Raw genomic sequence first — 24,762 nt, 5'->3', positions numbered from 1 at the left:
CATCAGGCTGGAACCTCCCGACTTCAGTTCATGACCATCCTCTCTCACCTTCCTGCCACACACTTCTATAAAGAGCCTGACTCCATCTTCTCAGTAACCTCCTCGTATGCGTGGGAATGCTGCTAACCCTTTCTCCAAAACTCATGCTGTAGCCTTTCCCCAAAGCCTTCTCTTCTCCAGGCTAAACAAGCCTAGTTCCCTCAGCCCAAGTCCTCCAGCCCCCAACCATTGTGGCACCCCTCTACTAAACTGGCTCCAGTTGACCAACACCTTTCCTACGTCCAGGAGCCCAAAACCTGGATGCAGTTCTCCAGCTGTGATCCAACAGACAGTGGCCTTGCAATGGCATGAGTCTACTCTCATAGCACTCTCAGATGTGTTTCACCAGGTTCCATGGACACGTATGTGTCAGTTCTCAAGTAATCCTTGACTTGATCCTTTTCACTACTGGTACTTTCCTTCCTCCTTGATCCACACCTAACTTCTTAATCCAAGTAACAGAGAGACTTCTCTGAGCTTTCTAAAAATACTTCATTCTTGCAGGCCTACTCTTCAGATACAGTAAATCTGTATCTTAAAGCATGATGTGATGACAGGATTTAAAACTACATCATTGGAAAACAGCTGTTTGGAGAGGATGGGTCATTATTGGGTTAAAGGTACCCTAAGAAAACAGAACATAGAAGTATGAAAACTATTTAAGTAATTAAGAAGTGATTATTTGTGATAATCATGGTTATGATGGGAATTGCCATTCATCAAGGTTCGAGGGGGCTTAAAAGCTGTTTCAGAGCAAGTTACTGGTGAACCAACGCTTAATATAGAGTCATTTGATCATGTTCCCACGCCTTGAAGCAGCACCCTGTCACAGTGCTGGACAAAGGTACACAACAGGCTTATGAGAGGAGCATTATCCTTATGCGAGGAAGTATTTATAGTGAAAGAGGGCAAGGAAATGAAAGCCAAAGAAGTTCTGGAGATGTTTGATAGACTGAAAAATCAGATGATAAATATATGAGATTCCGATATAGAAAGGCCAAATTACCTCTGTACAGACAAACTTCTATCAAAAAGAACAAATTCCTGTATTAGAAGCAGACATGAGGAGCTGATAACTGTAGAAAAAAAAGATATCAAAGAGCTGGGAGGAAGTGACTGCTCGGTACTGATGCACTGAGGAGGAGCGAAGGCTTTAATCACCCAGATGTACTGGTTACTTGGAAGGGACGTATCCCTGGCAGCTTCAGAGATGCTACTATGGGAATGCTGCTTTTGAAACCTCCTGAGTTTTCATCCGCTGGCTAGACACTTGTGGTAATTCACAAGCTCTGCACGGGATTACAGGAGATGTCTACGACACCCGCATTAACGGGGACGTTTGCATCTCGGTCTGCGTCAGCCTGAAAATCCTCTGTCGGAAGCACCACGAGAAAGGGCACCGTGACGAGTCAGCAGCGCTTGTCCAAGCCCTCACCCTGTTCTGCAGCAGGATTCGTCCCATCTGAGTCCACGTGTGATAGTTTGATGTGTGGGGGGTGTTCTGGTGGCAGGGGAGGGGATTTGCTCCCTGTGCCACCAGATCTGAGTCCCATCCCCCCCGGGGGAGGTTGAGCCAAGGCGGCGCCTCTGCGAATTGCCCTATTTAAGTTGGGACAAAGGGGCGGGAAAGGGCTTTTTGCTCAGGAGCGAGGAGAGAGCAGGAGGGCGCGGCCCTCGCTCCCGGCTCCCGGCCGAGCGGCCGCTCGGGCCCGGGCCGGCGCCATGTGCTCAAGATGGCGCCGGGGGAGCCGCATGGGGGGCTCGGTAAGCGCCCCACTCCCGGGGTGCCCGCCGGGCCGAGCTCCCCCAGAGAGGATTAATATCTAAGAGAAGACAACCACAACGACCGGGTCAGCCAAGATGGAGCAGGAGGAGGTGTACTGGAGCTGAGGTTTCCCTTGCAAATCGGTGTGAGATGGCAGGCGGCCCCCCTGCAGCCAGGGTGTACTCGGCGGAGCAGCGACCCACTCGTGGCCTGTGGAGAAACCCACGTCGGGAAGGAGATGCCTGAGCCCAGGAGAGGTCGTGGAGCAGGGGATGCGCGACCAGGTACTGTTGATAATGGGGCATGGAATGCACGACGAGGTCGTGGAGGCATCTGGAGACCGTGGGACGACCCACGCCGACGCGAGTGGCAGCAGCTCCCTAAGAGGCCGAGACTGGTAAAGCCCGAACTGGTGCGATCCATGGGGAGGATTGCAATCCTGCGGGCAGGACTTACTTTGGAAAAGTTTGGGGACTTTTTCTTTGTGAGTAGGGGATCCACCGAAGCAAGGGAAAAATGGTGTAAAGACTCCTCCTCCTTTAAGAAAGGAGCGGCAGTGAACAACATGGATGAACTGACCTGTACTCCCCCATTCCCTGTCTCCCTGCGCCGCTGGGGGGAAGACAGAGCCAGGAACGAAAGGAAAATAGGGGGTGGGGAGGTGTTGTTTTAAGATCGGGCCTTGTTTTCTCTTTCTCCTCTCAAGTAACCGGTTTCGTTCCCTTTTGTCTTTTGTTTAGTAACTGTTAATAAATTGTTTTGTTTTATTAAGAAAGCCTGAGTCATGTTTTGCCCGAGACCATGGTTGGTGGGTGCTCCCTTTCGGTTCTTGTCTCGACCCTCAGTCCAAAAAAAAAAACCACGACACCACGCAACATGTGGTTTTTAGAGAAAGACCTGCTCGTGGGCCCAAGTGTACAATTACTGAATTACAGAAACGTGTCTCTACACAACTTCACAGCAAATTTATTTATTCATTGCAGAACTAAGTGCATTTACTTTACCTAAAAGCCTGTTCTTTTCTAAACTTGCTGAAGGCCATTACTGTTAAAAAGGCTGAGTCATTCAGCAGTTACAAAGACCTGATGCACATTAAAGTTGTTAAATCCTGATTCTTTCTTCTATACCTACAGTGTTTCAAAGTGCGATATTCTCTTCGTGAGCCACACAAACTGCAGTGAAAGTACATGGTGATGGGAAATACCTTGGCTCCAGTACTGAAGAGACTCAGACGTTTCATAAACTGTTATCTCATATTCCCAGAATCAGTTAGAAAGCCTGTTTGAAAATCCTCACTTAACTGTGGGGGTCTGACTGAACTCAAAATTTCCACGTGTGGTGGAAAGGAAGGTTTTCAGGAGCAATCTGGAGGGCACTGACACAGTTCAGTTGGGCGTTACCAGCAACTGCTCTACTTCCCTCCTCGCAGCCACTCATACCCATACTGACTTCACACACCTGTAGGGAGAAAGCAGTTCACTGAACTGCAAAGTTGGAAGAATGTTAGACATGCGTAATTACACCTGTTAAAATGAGAAATAAGCAGCACCCTGACAAGAAAAAATAAAAATAAAAATAAAATTATAATCAATGGTGTATTTTCATTTCGTACTAATGCTTACTTAGAGCCATAATACTATTTTAGTTTATCAGATAAATCGTTGTGAGTTCATTACCCAATTCATTTCTTTAGATCATAGTCCACAGTTTTTTCCAAAGAGAAATTTTCTAAAAAGGAAAGAGTACATGATGTATCTCAATAAAGTGGTTAATGAGCCAATCCCTCTGCAACTGAATATAAAAGACAGGTTCAAGCAAGTCATTATCTTGAGTCACCTCTATTTCTGTTAAGGAACACTGTCCTATAAATATGTTCCATTCAAAACAAACTGAGAAGACAAGACTGCAGCTTCTAGGATTCTACTAGAACAATAATTAGTTTCTAAAAGACTACTAGAATTCCCCTTGTTTTTTTAAGTCTCAGATGATCTTGTGCAGGACCATTTATTGCTATAAAACAGACTTTTAAAATGCAAAAACTGTAAGATCCACATCTTCAGCGTGCTGTACATTAGACACCCAAATAACACAGTGGGACACAACCCGGTAACCGTTTTAGTGGCTTTAACCTTTTTTTCCAGGTCAGCTAAAAGAACTAAAAATTGCACTAGCTTTCTCATTTATGCTTCTTTTCACTACTAAACACGCAGAAAACTTACGTGACACAACTCAGAACCTCAGTCTACTCTGCAAATCTATCTGTAAAACAACACGGGAAGCGTATCACAAAAATAGTTACTTCTGTACAGGTTTCCTCACGTATTTCTTCCTCTCCATCATAACAAATTTGCAAGATCAACAGTTCTAAAAGCTGTAAGGTTCCACCAAAAAAATAAAAGCTTAATTCCCCAATTTGAAGACTATTATCAAACTGCATGGTTTCCGAAGAGCTTACGTGGCACAATAGCTATGAATGGACTATTCATAATAAATAAAGACAGGACAATGGGACCTTCTACTTCCAAACTGCAGCTCTCTGTTGCATCATCTGGGTGATGCTCTAGATTCCCTGAAACAGGTGACAAAACTTCAATAAACTTCAGTTCTACAGTCAAGATTCTGTGCTAATTTGCATCATGTTCATTTATCACACATTCTGCGAAGAGATGACTTGTCGCCTGTAAGACACTGAAGTATCACACCATTTCTTGGACAGCAGAAGACTCATGAGATGCCGTAATGACTTCCCCCCACAAAACGACAGAACTACCAGGATGGCAACATCTTACGAGTCAGCAGAGACACAAAAAGCAGTCAAGGGAAGAGCAAACTACCTTGTCCAAAGCAGAACTTTTAGGTGGCACATATCCTGATAATAAAAACCTTTTTAAGCCAGGTCAGAAACCAACAATGGCGTATTTAAGGAGTCCTGTGCCATGATATGCAGAGGATAACATGGTGCAACCACTCTGCTTTACGTGAGAAGATCCTGAGACAGAGTGAAGCAATGGTTTTGTCGAAGACTCCCTCCGTGGTTCACAATGATCCAGTCTATCTCAAAACAAAGCTGTGAGTCTTTCTCATCTTTCTGTGTCCATCTGCGAAATCTCCACAAGCTGTGAGCTTGGGGCTCCTGGGCTCCAAACACTTCTAATGGCATGCAGGGTGTTCAGCTGCGCACGCCAGACAGGGGACGAGGGTATTACTGTCCCATCAGGTGCCCACTCAGAACCCCAGCAGGTTCAACCAGGCTTAAACCAAGTTCAATGATATTTCCATGTTGGAAACAGCTGATATCAGCCTAAAACCTCACCTCCATATGTTACACATAGGCAAAAACAGGCGAGCCCACGTGGAGCACTCCTCTTTCTGCTGAAACAGCTAAAGAAGCATTTTAATACGTTTGACCACCACTACACTCCATGCCTAATAATAAAGGATGCTTCATTCCTCTTAAAAATTAACTTTATTACATTTACATTGCTAGTCACACCTGCAAGAAGACATTTGCTACTAATATTCTCTCTTTCCTTATCTGAACAATTGTTGTCTCCCCTTTTGTCACAGCCTTTCTACTAATTGCAATGACACTTCCCAATTTTGGAATGGCTGATCAGCTTATAGGCTTCCCCAGAGATAATCTAGGTCAACAAGCTACTAATAAGGCCAGCATATGTTTCTTTCATTTAACGCTATTGGGATCATTATAAATTGCTTCTGTCTCCCAACAAAAGCCACTCCACAGACTCAGGAACCTCTGTATAAGCAGTAACAGGGTCACAGTGGGGGATGAAGAGCGTAAAAAGCATCTGCAAACAGACGGGTGTCTGTGCCCGTGAACAGCTTGTGAAAGAGCACGCCAAAGCTACCCAAGGGTGAATACCTGTCACAAAAACCTCTCCAGGTATCCCACTGTGCACACAACTTCTATTCCTGGGAGTCCATCGATTAAATCTAAAGTTCAGACTCAGTGGCTTGGAGCTGTTCAATCTTCTGTTCCCACAACGTCCTCTTTCCAACACAGCCTGAATATGAGAATATCACGAAGGCCCCTTTCTGAGAAGCCGTTAGTTTTCACTCTAGTTGGAACATCTAATAAAAATGGGATTATCACTTTTGTAACACACTGCACTGCATGGGGGTTAGAAAATCTCATTATAAAGCAGTTTCTCATAAACAGAATGCCTTTTATATCCAGGTTAGATAACGAATGTTTTCTCCTCTAAACTAAAATGCCACAAAACTATTTCAAAGTTAAGAAGCACTAATGTGTCTTTGAGGTTTTTAATTCCTACTTTTGAAGCTGTGTCAACCAGTCAGTTCTGTGGCCTTCCATACTGAAGAGAATTTATTGCTGAAGTTTAAGTCTCACAGCACATGGTAAATGCCACCAAAGTGAAGAACAGGGAGAAAAAAAAATCAACACAAATATTTCAAAGTAACAAATTCATCAGACAGAGTACTACATGGCAACGAAAGTTCACTGGGATGAACAGTCAATCAAGCTGGTTGAATTGCAGATAAATCACCTGAAGTTGCACCCACGGAAAGATGCTTTTTCCATGTTTATTTCATGATGTCTGCATGAAAGTATTTGGGGATGGGAATGACCAAAAGCCACTGTTTGCAACAAAAGGTCCCCCTAAAGCTCTGAATCAGAGCCTAGGGCTGCAGGGCATCCTGCATGCTCACAGCCTGCACCATGAACGTCGCCAATGAAATCCAACATAAGCCTGATTTTAAAAAAACCCTCTTCTTTAGAAAACTTAGGAAACAGTCATACTGTTGCAATAGCTTTCATTAAGGTGATTTCCTTCTAGCACAAAGACAACTCATGCAACGCAAAAGAGAAGAAAAAATTACCTATTATTCTTGAACAGTTCAGATTGGAGACATTCACATTTCACTATCACTATGCCCCTCCCAGTATCTGCAGAGGCAGATATCACTGGTTTCACAAGTTTGTTCATTACTCTCACAGCCTTTTTGCTCTTCTTTTGGTTATAGAAAAGGAACAGGCAAGCTGATGCCCAGAGGGTTCAGTATTTAACAGCTCCGGCCACAGGACATTAACTCCAAGAACCCCTTTCAGAACTTGATCTTTTATTATTACACAATTTGACTTGTGAAGTCTCTTGGTGTACGTTGGTGTGAGAGTAGAAGCAGTCTCTTTTCTCTAGGGTTTCCTAGTATGAACACCTCTCTATTACCACTCAGAGATCAGTAAACTGGGATTTATTTTAATGGTCCAATTAAGATTTGAACCCAGAATATGAAAGACTCGTCTACTGAAGGTTCTTATAGTGGCATTAAAAAGCCTCTACCGACAGCCAGACTCCCAGTGTGCCTGGTATGATGGAAACCTGCATGTTTCAAAGCATCCTTGGAGCCACGCAGCTCCAGGCAACAGAAATCCCTTGTTACAACACTGCCAACAGAGAAATAATAAAGGGAGCAGGAACTCGTGTTCATATCATGTGTTAACAAAGGTACAGGCTGGCTATTATGCTGTAACTCTGTCACTGACATCTTACTTGTATCATGTTGCTCCTTGACTACCAAAAACTGAAAGCCACTATTTCTGAAATTAGACTTTTCCACAATAATGTTTCACAGGGTCAAAGGGTTTCAACTCCTAAATTCGGAACAATTTCAGGAAAATTTCTGCCTGAAAAATGGCTCTAAGTTAACACCATTCATTTCCCTGCTGTAAGAAAGAAGCCAGAACGATGAGTTTAATAAAAGTATTGCATAAGCTATTCAACTAATTTATTTTGCTAAATACACACATCTTATTTAATGCTCTAAATGCCTACTAAGCTAAAATTTTACCATTTAAAAAGTGTGATTCCTGTATGAGAAGCAATTCTTCTGTTCCTACACTTGCGTTTTCAAACGAGAACTAAATTAGAAACCAAACAGCTCTGAAGCATTCATGCAGCAATCTTGCTTTTTTTCCCAAGTTTCTTCCTTAAGAAGTGCCCAGTTCTCTATTTTTCTGCACTGACTGTCCCCTTGCTCTTCTCCAATGAAAGATGAAGCTGTATGTTAAAAAGTTTCCCAAAAACACCGTGGACATCAAAAGAAAAAAAAAGGCAGGAAAACCAGAGTCCTCAGAGAGTCTAAAGCCACGTGGGAGAGAAATTTGTTTATCTTTATGTGAGCAGCCTAATGAGTTTCGAGACAGCAATTAAACCTCATTATTGTCACTGTTAAAATATTTTATTATGTAATTGGTAAATTCTAATTTCACCACATTCACACACTAACAATTTCAGATTTTTCCATTAAATGTGGCCCCTAATAAGCAGGTCAGATCACACAGGTCTTGCTGCTGCATAGATCTTTTTCTTCTTTGCTGAACGCACATATTGGACTATTTGAACAAGCAAATGGCTGGCCAACTCAAAACATCTTCTGCTCTACACACAGAGATCCTTGTTGAAGAAAGTTTATGTTTAAAACTATTTCACCTATATATATATAAAAATAAAAAATATTTTCAATAAATAATCATAGGCCAGGAAAAAAAGGCCATGGTAGCAGACGTAATCAACACATGCATTACAGAGTCATCATCATTCTGCCAAACACAGCAATACGTGAAAAATTTAATTATTCCTTATCCTTAATTTAAAAAAGCAACAATAATCTAGGGGAAAGCAGAGGGAAGTAATACACTTTCTTCTTTTAAGGACAGCATAACATGAGAATTGATAGTAATAACAATTAATTTGATTACTTACAGCCTATAAAAAGGTAGGCAGAAAAATAACACATCATGCACTCCATCAAATAACATGGGGAATATTACAAAGATGGGCAATTCCATAAAGATGACTCAAAAAGGAAAATATTGCAAGAAAAATTTAACCATTTTAGTAAGGGACAGCATGAGCTAACCAAAATTCAAACTCAGAAACCCAACAGGTATTTATATCATAAGCAAAATCCTTTCTTGGATAAGCAATGAACTCTGTTCTGCAGACAAACGAGTTTTCATTCCTGCAAACCCAAGCACTCAAGAATTATACCAATACCCAAGAACAAGGCACACACCTAAATGATTAAAAATTGTGTGTTAAATAGAAGAAAAATTTAATGGCAAGTGCTTTTACAATTCACTTCTTAACCTAGAGTTACTGGTTTAATCTCAAAAGTTTTACAGAGCTCTGACAATTGTGCTTAGAGCAATTAGGGCATCATGCTCCAGGGTATCTTGCAGCGCTCATCACCACCAGCTTCAAGGCTGGCTGACCCGTGAGAAGTAGGGTTACTATCACTGCTTCTTCCAGATAGCAACAGAATCCGTACAGCTGCTGCGCATCTCACGCTTCGCTCTCGGAACAGGTACAGCAAGGCTACGGCGACCCTTGAGTACAACAGACTGCACCCTATAGAACACGCAAGAGAAGTCTCTGATCTGTGTTCCTTTTTTCCTAATCCCACTTGACTCCTGTGAGCATCAGGAGGGTGATAGAATCTCTGTCTTCATATCGTTCCCTGAATCCCACCGAACTCTCTACGACAGCCAAAGAAAGAAAAAAAAAATAGGACACTGATACAATTACGGGCCATCTTTAAGTTCCTTAAGTCGTCTAACGAGGAGCACTGCAACCAATTAAGTGTTCTTAGTGGCTCGCACAGCCCTGCAAGTCAATAGCTGTGATGATAGTGTAGAAAAAAAAAGGAACACCGGATAGTGCTTCTAGCCCCATAAAGTCATCTAATCTTAAAGTGCGTGTCTAATTAATGAGGTGTATGGCAACCTATAGGGGAATATGCCTGCTTAGAAAACAGCAAACATTCCAATATACGAGGCTATAGGAAAAGCATTTGCCTTAAGCAATCAGTTCTCTTCCTGTCACTAATTTTATTGGAATGACACGGTGATGAGCTGTCAGAATAGAGCTGTTCAAAGAAACACCCTCCATTTCAAGTGTCACACACACCAGAGCAGGCAGGCTAGCTGCAGAAAACCTAAATGGCATGAAAGCTGTTTCCAAATAGGTTAAAGGAATTAATGCCAGCTGACTTGCAGTTTTAAGCACTAATATGCCAGCGAGGTGCCTGGCTTCACTTTTTGGTAATTGTACTTGTAGAATAGAAAAAAAGCAAAGGAAAAACCTACTCTCATTGCTGCTATGTAACATTCCACCTGGTTGTGCTTTGTTGCTTAGAGACTATACAGCCACCTCTGGTAGTCATTTGTGACAACAATGACATCAGCACACATTTTATTTTTTATAATAGTCTAACAACATAATCTAAAGATACTACTACTGTCAGCACTCCACGAATGGGAGAGAGATGCAGCGCTGTGCAATATCACCCTGGGCACTGTGTTGATAAAATAGCTCTGTGTAATTAAAAACAAACCAGTGGTAACAGCAGATAGAGATGCAAAGGATCTCAAAGTCAGGGCAGTCTACAATAGAGGACATCCAACATTAAATGAATGCTGCCCTGGATCTTATTATAAAACATCTACTACATCTATTTTTACTTCCAGCAGCTGCTTGTGACAGATTTATACAAATCTGTCCATTTTCATGCTTGCTGGAACGTGATACAAATTACCCAACATTATGACATTATATTTTACTGAGCTCTTAAGCACACTATATTGAATATTCTTAGCTAATTCTTTCACAGAAAACAGTCTTCAGAATTCGAAACAATTGTCAGCCTCTGCTCAGAATAGGATTAGGAAAAAGATGCATGGAAATGGAATTACATCTCACACTAAGGAAGGGATCATTAGAGCATCTGTTGAGGCTTAAATTATGACTGTCTACTCAGTTGTATTGCTAAGCAGATTTTAAGTTAAGTGTTTCACAGCTACTTAATTTAAAAACCTGTATCCTAGAACACTGCATGTAATATAAAGTACCATCTTCTTTTTAGGCTTTTCCTTCACAGAAAAGACTTTTTCATTATGGATACTGTGGTTTCCCTCTCTGCAAGCGATGCTTGCACTCTGATGATAGAACCCGAGCAGGAATTTAAATATAAATATTCTGCTTGGGCATAATGGAGCAAACCGAGTCCATCAGTGCTGGCTAAATTTGATAACAGTAGCTAAGAGATTTCATAAGGTAAGAAAAGGAAGGACAATGTATGTCTGGAAACATCAGTCTCTTACGAAATATATGTGTTCATAAGTATTTATTTCTATAGCTTTTCTTGACAACCGAAAGTTTATAACAAAACTGTGTGTCCTGAGAGGAAAGCAGGTTAAAATACTTCCTTCATGGCACTTAAGCCTGCCAGGGAACCCAAGGTTGTAAAGCTCCTGAGAAGAAAACTCTACCATATTAACAATATAGTCTTATGGGAGACAGGCTGCCCCTGGAACTGACTCCTCCTTCCAGCCTGCCCATGTCCTAGCCCCACAGGACGTTTTACACCAGATTTTAATACATTTTTATAGTAGGGTCTTTTGATTTCTAAGCAATCATGATCATAATCACAAATAAAATCCCCATCTTGGTAGCCATTTTTGCCTGTTGTCCAGATGTACAGTTTTCTAACTCCAGAGTAAGATCTTCTTTCCCTAACCCTCTTGTTTTTTCGGTTCTGTTTCAAATTTAAAGTCACTTCCTTCATTACAATTTCTATCATATAATAACATAGAGTGTCTGGCTACAACGAGACAGAAGCTTAAAAATAATAGCGTGGAATATCTTTGGACTACATAAGAATATAATTTTATGTATGATATATCATATTGCCTTTTTGTTTTGCTTCTTTAGTCAATTATGTTCATCTTCTCTACCTATCTTTACGTTATATCCAACTGTAAAAATACAGCTCCAGCCCTGCTGGCACTCAATGGTTGGGATAACCAGCATCCTTCTCGGACTGCTATCCTACTGCTCTACAGATGGTTGGATATTGTTTGGTTATTACTCGTAATACCTGGGCAGTATTCCATACTCAAAATCCATACAAAGTCTCTCTGCTAAAAGCCATACCAAAACCAACCAAGAGTAGCTGCTAGGAGCCTACATCTTTGGAAGAATTAAGAGTTTCAAATAAGTCAGTACTAAGTGTCTGCTCTAAGCTCTCTCTTTCTGTTTGGCACATTTCAAGTGTGGCTTTGTTAGTCCTTGTGCTGGGTTTGTGGTGGGGTTTTGGTATCAGGGGAGGGGCTGCAGAGACAGCCCCTGTAAGGAGATGCGAGAAGCTTCCCCGGCTCCAAAACTGGTGGCACCTGCCTCTGGCCAGGCTGGACCCGTGTTGGGCCAGGGCTGAGCCAGGCAGCATCTCTGTGAATGCCATACTTAGGAAAGCAGCAAAGGAACCTGAGCCAGGAGGGATCTGCAGTGTGGAGGGCGGGGAGGCCACGCTGGGCCACCACCCCACCACTGGAGATGGCCGTGGTGGTGCAGCTTGGAGAGCCCCAAAGCGCCACGCTCCCGGGGAACACACTGGGCACAGTTCATCCCGAGACCCGAGAGAAACGGCTCCGCAGACACCAGGTCAGTGCAGATGGAGCAGCAGGAGGTGTGCCCGAGCTGGGATTCCCCCCTGCAGCCCGTGGTGAGACAGCGGGCGGCCCCATTGCAGCCCATGGAGATTAACCATGGAGCAGAGACCCACCCGCAGCCCGTGGAGAACCCCACGTTGGAGCAGAGACACCTGTGCCTGAAGGAGGTCATAGAGAATGTTCTCTGTGGGAAGGACCACACTGCTGGAGACTGACAGTGGAGCAGAGATGCATCTGCAGTCCGTGGGAAGGGAATCCACGTTGGAGGAGTTGGCTACACCCTAAGAAGCTGTGACTCCATGGAAAAAGCCCGCGTTGGAGCAATCTGATGGGTAAGGATTGCATCCTATGAGAAGGACTCACGTTGGAGAAGTTCGTGGAGGACGGTCTCCTGCGATGAGGGGCTCCACATTGGAGCAAGGTAAGAGTGTGAGGAGCCCTCCTCCTTTACGAAAGGAGCAGCAGAAACAACGTGTGACAAACTGACCTGAAACCCCCCCATTTCCCATCCCCTGCACTGCTGGGGGGAGGAGGTAGAGCGGGGAAGAAGGTTTTTATCCTTATCCTCTCTGAATGAGCCGTTAACAAATTAAATTGGTTCGTCCCCAAGCCGAGTCTGTTTTGCCTGGGACCATGGTTGGTGGGTGATCCCTCCCTGTTCTTATCTCAACCCGCAGTCCTTTGGTTAGGTTTTCCTCCTGCCCACCCCAACGAGGGGGAGAAGCGAGACAGCAGCTGTGTGGTAGCTCAGTTGCTGACTGGGCTAAACCGACAGTCCTTCACACAATAAAAGACAGATAATTTGACAAGCTGGAGCACAAAAAGCTCCTTTTATGTTTGAAAAGTTGAGGTGAGACCTGTGTGTGAAGGCACTGAGGTTGCTGCTTCTCTACAGATGGCAGCCACCTCTTCTGATAAGCCAGCAGACCCCATGCTTAGCCATTTCATAATCCAATTATATCAAAACAATCCAGCGGAGCTTACTTTGAAGCATGAATTTAAATCTTGAACAGCAGATATCCGTAAATGCAGCGCATTTTGACAAAAAGCCAAGCCACCCAGAAATACACTGCAGTGACTACAAGATCTCTGAGCGGTGATAACAGCCCACTGTAACAGGACTAGCAAGAGAACCTCTTCCTGGCCCAAATACAACCAGAGGAACACATCTGGCTTTGGTCTGCAGAAACAACAGCAGAATAAAACGGAACAAAATCATAAACCGGGAATATTGGAAGAAGTTCTAAAGTTGAAAACAAAATACCACACTAAAAACCAGCCCAAGTTTTTGAGCATCAAGGCAGCGTATGTCACACCACACCAGGATCTATGATTTCAGAGGCCAACATTTGCAAATGCTTGGAAAACTCAGACGCCATGCCTACGATTTGAGAAACAAAGAGAGCAGGTATTTAAGACGATGTCCGTAACGGGAAAATAGTTTCAGCTCAAATTCTGAACACCCCTTATCACCGCCAAGGGTACGAAGAGAGGGCGAGCGTCGAGCAGGGAAAAGGTAACGGCAGAACGCATTCAGCCTGGTTACCTGTCCATACTTTCACAATCAGCCATTTCCAAAAGAGAAGGGGCTCGGAGAGAATTAAATCCTTTAGAGCAGTGGTTTAAGAACAAGATGTATCTCTTGTTAACCCAATCCTTTACGAAGTGTACAGGCACGCAATTATAATTTACTTATTTTTGGCTGTCTGTACTCGACAAGCACTGTAACAGTTTATTCCAGATGGTGTTAACAAGGACCTTCCCGGTCTCCCTTGGAGCGTGGAGCAGCCCTTGGCTGCCAAGAAGAGAAGGATGCCTGACACACCATTACCTGCCTTTACAAAGTGATCTGCAGCACACAGAGAAAATAGGAAGGACCAACATCTACTTCTCTAAACTTATGGCCCTGTTTTAGCACCAGAGCAGATATTGACTATTTATTACTATACAGGCTAATAAACTTTATCAGTTGAAAAGTAGGGGCGCAGGTTTTATTGGCCATGTTTCCAGGGCTCTGTCAAAAAATGATCATTGTGCTATGTCTGACTTAACAAACAGATCTTTTGACAAATATGCAGAAGGAAGTAAAGCAAGCTGAAAATCCAGTCTGCGTAGTACTTTAGAACCATCGCTCAGTGCATTTTAATAATAATGTGATACACAACTGAAAAAAAAAGCATAATTCACACAAATCTCTGAAAATCTTCTGGTTTGAAAGCAGCCAGTAAGCTGTTCTGTTAAGCAAATCAAAAGTCAGAAGTTTCTCAGACACAGAAACTAGTAATTGTGCATTCAGAACCGACTGAAGTATAAAGCAAATGAGATTTATTCTGGATTATTTAGTTATTCAGTTATCGTTTCAGCTACTTAGTTCATCAGTACCTATTAAGGCATATAAAATTCAAATTCTTCTACTCTTGAGTTTCAAGAGAAGTCTATTTCTGAAGCTTTATATTTACCTGATGATCCTCTGAGCAGCATACTGATGAAGTGAGCGGAACTGTGCCGACATATTTGCTAAGGCTGCCAGACAATTTGTATGAAGGTATTTGTCCTGTCAGAAAGAAAGGAAAAGAAAAAAACCACATCAAACTATTCTTTTGATATGCACCGACATCTGCTGCAGGAGTCTTTCAAAAGACTAAGTAATGTATGTTGCTTTAAAGAACACGGTCAAAAGCACATAGCAGAGATGCAAAGTGTATATACTTGGTGATGTTTTAAATATGTTTTCTTAGAATATAAGAGTTATAAAAGAGTGAAAGACATTCTCCTCCTCTCCCTTCTTCTCTCTTCTTTTTGTAGTTTTATCCCAAAATTTTCTGCTTCATAGCTCATCTCCCTATTAACTCCTTCGAAGCATTCTATACAGCCTACAACTATAACCACATGGTACTTCACAGTTCTGGTCCCTTTGTTAGCATCCCTGAAAGCATCTGACCAGAAAAGAATTCAAATGATGGTCCTAGGAGTTTTCGCAGAACCAAACTTGTCCACTTACCCAACCCAACAGGGATTTATTTTTTCCTATTTAAGCCAAAAATATGCATTTACATAACATAACAGATTTCAAATAGTACAAATATATGCCAAGAATGTCCTCATTTCTTCCAATTGATCACAAAAGTGAAATTCCGAAGTTTTACAATTTAAAATACATTTAAATATTTTTTGCTACTTCTTCATGTAAAAACTTCTGCGCCTTTAATTGTTGAAAATATTGAAAAGTGTATGATACCACACTTATATGTTTGAGATAAGATATAGAATCAAACGCTTGAGGAATGCACAAAACTCATCTGATATGAGGCTGTGAAGTTGAAGCAGTTTTGCTTTGCCAGAGTTCAAAAAGGTTTTACGGCCCAGTCACTGTACTACTTCATAAAAACAGTAATAACAAACAGAGCTGAAATTCCCACTTCTGAGTAATTTGAGAGGCAAACAACCTATAAGGAATCATTCTCATCAAAATAAGAAACTTCATCTTCTTATCTGAAGTTGAGGAGTTCAGTAGCTGAATCACGGACTTCAGGGAAACCTACTGGATGAATTGAATGACAATACAGAAATTGTGTTACAAGTTCAGAACCATTAACACCGTGCTTAGTTAAATCGTGCCTGTAAATTCAGATGCCAAGTGGTTGCAACAGAATGAAGAAAATCCCACACCCTGTTTGAAATCCAATTCATGCTGCTGAAGCTGGAAGTCCACACGACATGCCAAGTGCTACACGTAGCTCTTACCCTTGTCCGTGTCATGTTGTACTGGATGGTTCTTATCACGACTAGTATCAGGAGACTCCCAAGTGAGATCTCTGTTAAGACTCGCTCAGCATACCAAGTGATGTTTTTCAATATCTGGAAAAAAAAACCCAAAACAATCACAAAGTTCTTCAGCACCTAGGTCTGAATAAGAACACAGAAAGTTGTCTGGATTCTCACATTCCTTAAGATAGGTAAATTAGCTTCCAGCCTCAAATATGACAAAATCTATCATATTCTAAAGCAAGAATAAAAAAAAAAAAATTGGAAAAAAAAAAAGAAAAGGCAGAACTCTGCAGTACTATCACCTAGTAGATCTCATCAACTTTAAGTCATGTGGAAAGACACTAAGTGTAGATATATGATTAAATTTAGCGATGTCCTTAAATTCTCTGTCCTGTGCCACCACACTCCTCTATTCTTTTCGATCTTACCCTTTACACTTTATAAAGTCTTTGGTTCCACCCCAGGCACCTGAATAACATTGCCAATTCCTTGCCACTTTCCCTTCCACAAGCTGGGCAAGAGGCAGCACGTACAACCTTTGACTGATCGGCAAGAGGGCACCTCCTTCAGCATCCTTCGGGCAGACCAACGAGTTAACTGTTGACTTCACCCTGAAGCCTCTCTCTTGCCAGAGGTGAGGTCTCTCCCCTTAACAGGTTAGAGAAAGTCATCAGATAGGTCAAGAGCTTCACATCTTTTAGTCACTGCTCTCCACTATCAGGATGGATGAAGTCTACCACCATTTCTAAGTTTACTACAGAAGAAGAATCAATCTGTTCTTTCCTCTTAGAATATTCAGCTGACCAACCTGGAGCAATACAGCAAACACAAGCCCCCCCCAAAAAAAACCCTTGCTTTAAAGGAGTGGTAAAAATAAGTCAACAGGAACTGTCCTAAAAAAACATGGAGAAGATTGTCTATCAATTCAGGGTTATTCTGGGTCAAAACAAAAATGTGCTGTATAACTTTATCTTCAAAATATTAATTGTATTTCACTGAACTTTCATGCTCAATGAAATAATACAGATGTCTTAAAAAATCCAAACCTCATCATCAACCTCATCAATAATTATTAATTAACCTCTTCTCCCAAAAAGTTAAAGAACACTTCTGACTATATTCCTTCTTCCTGTCTCTCCTTTGGATGAGTGAAAAGAATCATTGCCCTTTATTTTATATCACTTCTGCTTTTAGATTCCCTCTTCCTCCCACTAACAATCTCAGCCAGCAAAACCTAATCTTTCTGCAAGAGAGAGGACAGAGAAGTAGCAACCGGTTTCCTGTAAGGAGGTATGGAGAGCTGGGACACTGAATGCCTTGCAGAAGACAAAGGGAAAAGCAATGCTGAGAACTGCTTCAAGCTGCTGCTGGTTTCGTACTGTTTACTCCTTCTAAGACACGCACGTTCGTATAAGCTGTGATGGAAAAAAACTTATTTTCATTTGTGAAAAAGAGGGGGTGTGTAGAAAGCAATCTGTTCCAGGTGTAAAACACTGTCCTGTCTCATTAACGGCAATGGCAAAGGGTTATTCTGTTTCTCTGATCATCAGGTGTTCACAAACAATTACATGTCTTGTTTTCAAATGACGTAGTCGCTTGGTTGCTAATGACTAAAAAAGCGCAGAATTTGAATTCGAAAAGGTCACTCCAAATTTTTTTCGTCTCACAATTGCAAACTTGCCATTTGAAATTCCGTATGTTATATATTTTAAGGGATTTGTAGTTATGCACACTGTTCACACAAAGGCAGTATGTTAAGCAATCTTATTCTCTTCACCCAGACTTGAGAAGGGAACAAGAGGCCAAGAGTTATTCTACTAACACAGCTTCTTCTATTCAGCCCTGAGCCTGGATTTGTTTAAATTTTTCTGAATTACTTTTATATTCAATTTGCCTATTTGACAGGTTTGCCAAATTTGCCAATTCGACAGGTTACTATATTTTGAGAAGGATCAGAAAGGAAGGCAAATGTGTTTTACAGCTGGGATGGAAAGAGGACACATAAGAGTTTACAAGCAGAAAATACTGTCTTAACTTTGAAACCCACACCATCAGTCATTAAAGCTGATTTTTGTTTCCCTACAGCATTACAGACACTGAACAAATTTAAGTACCAATTTGCCTTGGTTTATAACTATTATGGAAATTATGAATCGCAGAACTGTATTGTAATTGGAAAGAAATTAGTTATCTCACCCTGTTGCCCAAACAGCATTGTTCTTTAGAGTCCACATTGAAATAAAAGAAAATATCTTTTTTTAGTCCTCTTCTACATGACTCAAGCAATCAGCCATCCACTAGGTAGGTTACTGCAGAGCTCACACATCTCAATATCATGAATTTTTTCCACCTGGTTTTTAGCTTACCGTATTTACCAGCTTAAACCTACTAGTACCTGTGATATCCAACTTGCCCATCATAGGCACTTCAACTCCTTTTAAGATTTCCATTTGTTGGCTGGATCATACTCTTCCATTTATTGTCATTTCGGGTCACTATGCAACAAAATCTTGCATTTTTGTTTCTGTTACGTTTTCCAGGTGGCAAATCAAAGCCTTTTTAAAATCAAACGGTGCAGCTGCAGTCAAAATAATGACCTGCCATGGATATCCTAACATCTCTATCTATAGAGATCAAAATTGTACTGACTCCTGCATCATCACCAAAAATTGCTAGCCAGACTCTCAATCTACAAGCATCTCTCTCTGTATCAATGAGCAAGCTCTTTAACAAGCAACAAAAACATAGCTGAAGCTTACTGTACTGCACTTAACAACCCTTACGTATATCTTATTCTTTTATTTTTTATTCCATTGTAATCAAAACTCGGATTTGCCAGAAGACCTTATTTAACGGGGATTTTCCCTACATTAAAACCTCCTTCTCTCTAAAGCAGTCACATTTACAGTCCATGTCTATCAGAAGCTAATGGACTGATTTGGCACGTCGAAGTATTTTAGTTAATATAACTGTGTCCAAAAGCATACTAAAGATCCAGTCACTGACCTGATAATTACAACCAGTTTCTACACTAAAAAAAAAAAAAAAGTAATCAAATCAAACCCTAACATCAGTGAACATAGTCACTAATCATCTTCAAATGACGTGTCAGACCTATGAAACATTCGAAACAGCAGAATTAAAAGGAAAAAATACAATTTTTTAAAGGAAGCATTCTCATAGGACTCCTCCTTTGGGGCAGAGAAACAGCCACCACCTTCAAATATCTGATTTTCTGGGTTCCTCCCAGCTTGATGCCCCTGTAAGTGCCCGGCTGGCCAGGCCACCCATCCCTGACAGCCAGTGAGGCATTCCATCGCAGAGCACGCCAAGCCGAGCTCTGCAACAGGTACTGTGGCTTCTCCCAGCATTCGTGATAGCAGTATTGCTGGCAAAATCAAGAGATTATTTAACACAAGGCACCGGGGGATATTATATTTTCCTTAGAACTGTGTAGGATCCTACAGTAAGTAATACTTACTCAAGACATAATTACACACCCATTTTATCAAAACTCTTAGTCAATAAATTCTAAAGCGAAACCCAAGTGGGAAAAAAAAAGAATCCTACGAAGCTCATTCTAGCAAGGGTAATACTTAAAAAACTACTATCTTTAAAATACTTTTTTTTAAAAAAACATTTTTAACCTCCCAAGATCTGCAAATTCCACGTGCGCGCACATTCCTTTCGTTTGCCTCCCGCCCTCATTCTCACCTTAACTCTGTGTCTTTTGAAGCTTTTTCGCAGTACAAGGGACTTTTGAAACAGCATCCTGATTATGATTCATCAGACTCTCTCCTCCCTCACTTTATTCCTAGTGTACCAGAAAGCCTCTCCTTCATTACGTATTTCAGGGAAGATTGCATTTGCCTATGCTGAAAGATCTTGGTGTTTTTTTCATGACCCTCCTAAAGAGGAGGAACCTCCTACAAGGATTCTTACTCATTTATGCTTTGAAAATTATGCACGCAAAGGCCTATGGAACAAGAGGTACATCCCAAATACCATTACAGACTAGATATTCCAAAAATCAAAAAAAAGATATAGCCACTGAAGACGTATTTGGTAGGTTCAGGAAATTCATGTTAGTAGATGAGCTGATGCAGTTTGAGATACAGAAGTCATTTCTGTACCATATACAAAGAGACAAAACTTCAGATCATTTTATGTTTGTTTTTTGGGGTTTTTTTTAAGTATCTCCATTATCACATGCTACCTAGTACCTGATTTTTTGTCAGCATCTTCCTATTACCCGTAGGGGAGCTAAAGTGAAGTCAATGACTGTAACACACAGACACGAAAACCACCGCGTGACAGTAGTGCAGTACTGCCTAAGGTGACAAACATCCCCAGCAACAGGCTCAAGTGTGACCATTTCTGATAAACACCTTTTGCTGAAAGGATAGAAAAATCAGAATAGGGGTAAGAGACTTGAGATGTATTTAAGGGAAGAACAGTCAAGGTTGAGGAAGAAATAGGAAACTTGGAATCACTACAAGAAAGGTTTCCAGGTATAGGAGGCTATGAGTAGATGCAAAAACAGGTACAAATTCTGGTTATAATAAGTCACTAACACTATTTTAAGACAAAGTGATGATGGTATAAAATGAAAGCAAGTCACCAAAGGAGTTTCAGTAAATAAGAACAACTACTGAGGATGGACAATACGGATCATTAACAGGAATAGCCTGAAAAACAAAGAAAAAATCTACATGTATTTTTACAAAATAGGCAACAGAAAAGCTAAAAAGCTGTTAGTTGTGTGATTAACAGATTAGAAATATGAACTTCACTGTAAGAAGATACTCTGCTCTGGCAGAACTTCATCATCCCAAGGCTGCTAAGCATAAACCTATGATCAGATACAGTAAGTCAGTGGGTTACCTCACAACTCCAAAATGCCAAAATAAGTGTAGACAGTGACTTTGGTTGCAATTAATCGGTTGTGATTTCTTAAAAACAGCTTATTTATACATGAATATATCTGTTTACAAGAGAAGATTTTTATATAAAGAAAGAAATAAACCACTTTGAAAACAAAAAATGCCTCAAGCCAAGCACTTGAACCTTCTGTACTGTTAGTGGAGAATCATATATGATCATGAAGTAATGGTTAAATTCTGTAATATATAAATATAACAGAGATAAGTTGTGGTTGCACGTTTCATTTCCTGAGTTCTGAATGCTTGGAGTACTGAAAATTAAACATGCTTTTAAAACAAAATATGAAAATGGGTAGTATAAAATACTATTTGCTTTGACATCACACACAATGAAAACCCAAAGCAATAGTACATCAAGGGACACAAAAGGACCATTCTATGATTCTGTATTTCCGGACGCTTACTGAAAAGGAAGAATTTTACTCAATTTAATCTGAAATGATACCCAAGAGTTGTTTTTTCTCCTCCCTCTGAGATAAAACACATTTACTCCAACAAAAAAGATCAACTTAGTGATTAAACCTCTAATAAGCTATTTCTTGTAGTCTCTCATTTATGAGCGAAAACAGCAAAGCAACGTCCTCCCACAAATAAAACAAGGCCCATGTTTCCTCCCACCCCCTTCAGTGTTATTTTGTGGGGCACACCCCTATACTTTACCAACCAAAGTGGACGTTCCTTGATTCACATTATGATGGAACTCAGGAGTCTCAGGTCCCACCACACGGTCTCTCACGAAGGGTGTCCCCACCCCATAAGAGGAAGGGGACTGAACAAGTTAGATAACCTCAAGTAGGACCTTGAGCCTTCCAACATCTCCAGTTGCACCTTGGCTGGATGGTTACACCTATGGCTCCCTGTGCTATGTACAGCCCCTCATCCTTCCCATTTTCCCTCCCTGTAGCTCATTGCCAGCCCCTTGCCCTCCCAGATCTCATTCCTTCTCAGATCTTACTCTTTCCAGTTCCCACTTCCCCCACTCACACCTTATCTATTCCAGTCTCTCATCAAAAAGAAGTCTGAGTTCACCTTCTCCAGAATTTGTCACTCTGCACCTATCCTGCCTATTTTCTCATTTCTTTATTCAGCAATCCCAAATTTTACCTGCTTCTTGTGTAATTCATCTCTCTCTCCCCCACTGCACCCATCCCATGCTCCTCGTGCAGCCAGAGGCAGCCTCCTTCTAATTTCTCCTCATCATCGTCATGTCAGGCTCCTGGTTCCTACACACTTTCTTAATTTCACCTCCATCAAACCACGTGGCTTCCACCATGGTTGAGCAGCAACAGAAGCATCACTGGGAGCACAGTCCCATCCCTCAGAAGCTGGAAGCAGTGCTTACACAAGCTTCAGCCTGTCCCTGCAGATCTCAATGGATAGGTGCTCCCTGGGAAGGGCAGGATGCAAACAGCCCAGCTGGCTCTGGGACCAGTAAAGTGAGAATATTCAGTCACCTCTGGCTATGTATCCGCAGTGCAGATGGAAACAGACTGCTCCTCTTTCCCTGGAGATGCATAGTTTGGTCAAATTTAGTCAGATTATCAGCAGCAGAGTCCTAGCGCGAAGAACACCTGCTAAATTTCAAATTCCTGGTGCAAAACGTGAAGCTACCAGAGCTTGTTAAAGAACACGTTGATAGTTGTAACCACAGACAAGACATGTCTTCCAAGGGCATGTAGTGATAGGGCAAGGGGAAATGGCTTTAAACTGAAAGAGGGGAGATTTTGATGAGATATAAGGAAGAAATTTTTCACTCAGAGGGTGGTGAGGCACTGGAACAGGTTGCCCAGAGAAGTTGTGGCTGCCCCATCCCTGGAAGTGTTCAAGGCCAGGTTGGATGGGGCTTTGGTCAACCTGGTGTAGTGGAGGGTGTCCCTGCTCATGGCAGGGGGGTTGGAACTGGATGATCTTTGAGGTCCCTTCCAACCCAAACCATTCTGTGATTCTATGTTCATGCTCTAGTCTCACTCCAGAAATGGCCAATGGTTCTCACTGAAACTTTAGAAACACCAACCCTGGAAAGTGATGTCCACTGACACAACTGTGCCTTGTAATAGTTCACTGCTCTTAAAAAAGAAACATCAAAATTCAAAGTTAAAAAGTTATATACCAGTCTGTGTCACCTCTCCTCTCCCCCGTGCTGAAAAAAGCAACCATAGCAAGTAAGCAATGAAACACCTATTTAAAAAACAAAAACAGGAACCACCACCAGCCCTCACATGGTTTTGGGTTTCAGCAGCACGAAACATGAAACTATCTTAAATTTCAAAGTCAGTGCCACAATTTGAACAAGCTCATTGGTTTGCAGATAATACTAAAAATGGAAAAAAAAAAAAAAAAAAAAGCTCAGACCTGAGGTGGTCTTGCAAGAATGGTTAAAAAATAAATAAGCAAAAATTAAGATGTCCTGATTAATTATTCTTTTAACACCCAGGCTCCCAGACACCTACAACTCAGGGTGCAAGAACTCCAGATGCAAAGAACAGGAACTCAGGTCTATACATACTGAGCACTGAGATTCTCAGTCTCAGTTTCCTGTAACATTGCTTGTGGGGTATTTCTTGATGCAATAAAAGAAAACATAGTTAAATTGTGATTCACGCTCTATCACTATCTACTACAGCATAAGGTACTGTAGTAGTACTATAGGTTACTGTTACATAAAGTACTATATCATGTTTCTTTGACATTCGATGTCATTTTATTCACAGTTTCATAAACCAGAAGAAAAATCACAAATACGTGTTCCCTTCATAGAATTCTTGCATTTACTTATTCACTCGGTGGCTGTTATTAAAGAAATTGAGTTCTACGTGGTTACAGGGACCAAATTGCATTAAGCCAATTGCAGGAACAGGACCTATGGTTGTGATCGTATTTTCTAGGCAGTTCAGACCACATTGATTTTAAACAAAAAATGCTTCAGCAGTCAAAAGAGTTCCTGTGGTTACCTGAGCTCTTTACCAGTCAGTATAATCACAAGATTTATAAAACTGTGCTTACTAAAATTAATCTTAAAAATCAATAAGTAAGTGTGGGTTAAATACCACAAAGCAAAATAGTCCATAAAAGAACTGCACAGTCATGCTTTTTATAAGAACAGTACACACGTTGCACAGCAGCAGAGAGAAAAACAGGCTGATCTAAACCACATCACATCCTTTTTTCTTCATGCTTTACCTAAGTGACGGGGGAAAAAAAAATCCTGCTGTAATTGCTAAAATTGGATAAACACTTGCAGTGACTAAGAGTGTCATTCCAGTCGTGTAACTGTGGCTAGATGTTCACATTTTACAGAAATACCTACACAGCCTTCCTGATTCCATTCATTTTGCTGCCCTCCTCTTAGCCTTCAGGAGACGTGGAATTAATATTTAAGAAAGTATGAGACTAATGTCTTACTTTGTACTGCAGTTTTTGAACAGTAACTTGGTCATTCATACCTGGAAACATCCATTTAAAATAAATCAAAAAGATGGGCCAGACGAAGTGATTTATCAGTATGATTTTGAATACTCTTTCCATAAAGTGGGGCACTAAGTACAATTATTCCCCATCATGGGATCCATAGGAACCCACCACCCACGTATCCATTCCCCAACAGTTCACAAGACAAGATGCAATGCTCACATTTGCATTTTGATATCCACATCCCTCTGTAAAGTTCAGGAATGCCATAGATAAAGTAGATGGAGAAGGTAACTTTATTTTTTTGAAGTATAACAGGATGTGGTTTTTCTATAGATAAGGAATCC

General features: G+C 41.3%; 1 protein-coding gene across 3 annotated transcripts in view; it reads right to left on the bottom strand.

Annotated features, from left to right (window-relative positions):
- The window catches only part of DYM (dymeclin), a 243,806-nt gene that overhangs the window by 106,177 nt on the left and 112,867 nt on the right, over nt 1-24,762 (bottom strand). For all 3 annotated transcript variants that reach the window (XM_086628989.1, XM_086628990.1, XM_086628991.1), the window contains exons 12-13: nt 16,041-16,154; nt 14,756-14,850 (exon numbers count right to left, since the gene is read on the bottom strand). In XM_086628989.1, the coding sequence (XP_086485115.1) occupies nt 14,756-14,850; nt 16,041-16,154 (209 nt within the window). The remainder of the gene's footprint in view (nt 1-14,755; nt 14,851-16,040; nt 16,155-24,762) is intronic.

Source organism: Tauraco erythrolophus, chromosome Z (genome assembly GCF_009769465.1).
Source record: "Tauraco erythrolophus isolate bTauEry1 chromosome Z, bTauEry1.pri, whole genome shotgun sequence".
Classification (NCBI taxonomy): Eukaryota; Metazoa; Chordata; class Aves; order Musophagiformes; family Musophagidae; genus Tauraco; species Tauraco erythrolophus.
The sequence above is the reverse complement of the archived record's forward strand: the minus strand, read 5'-3'. Positions and strand labels throughout refer to the sequence as shown.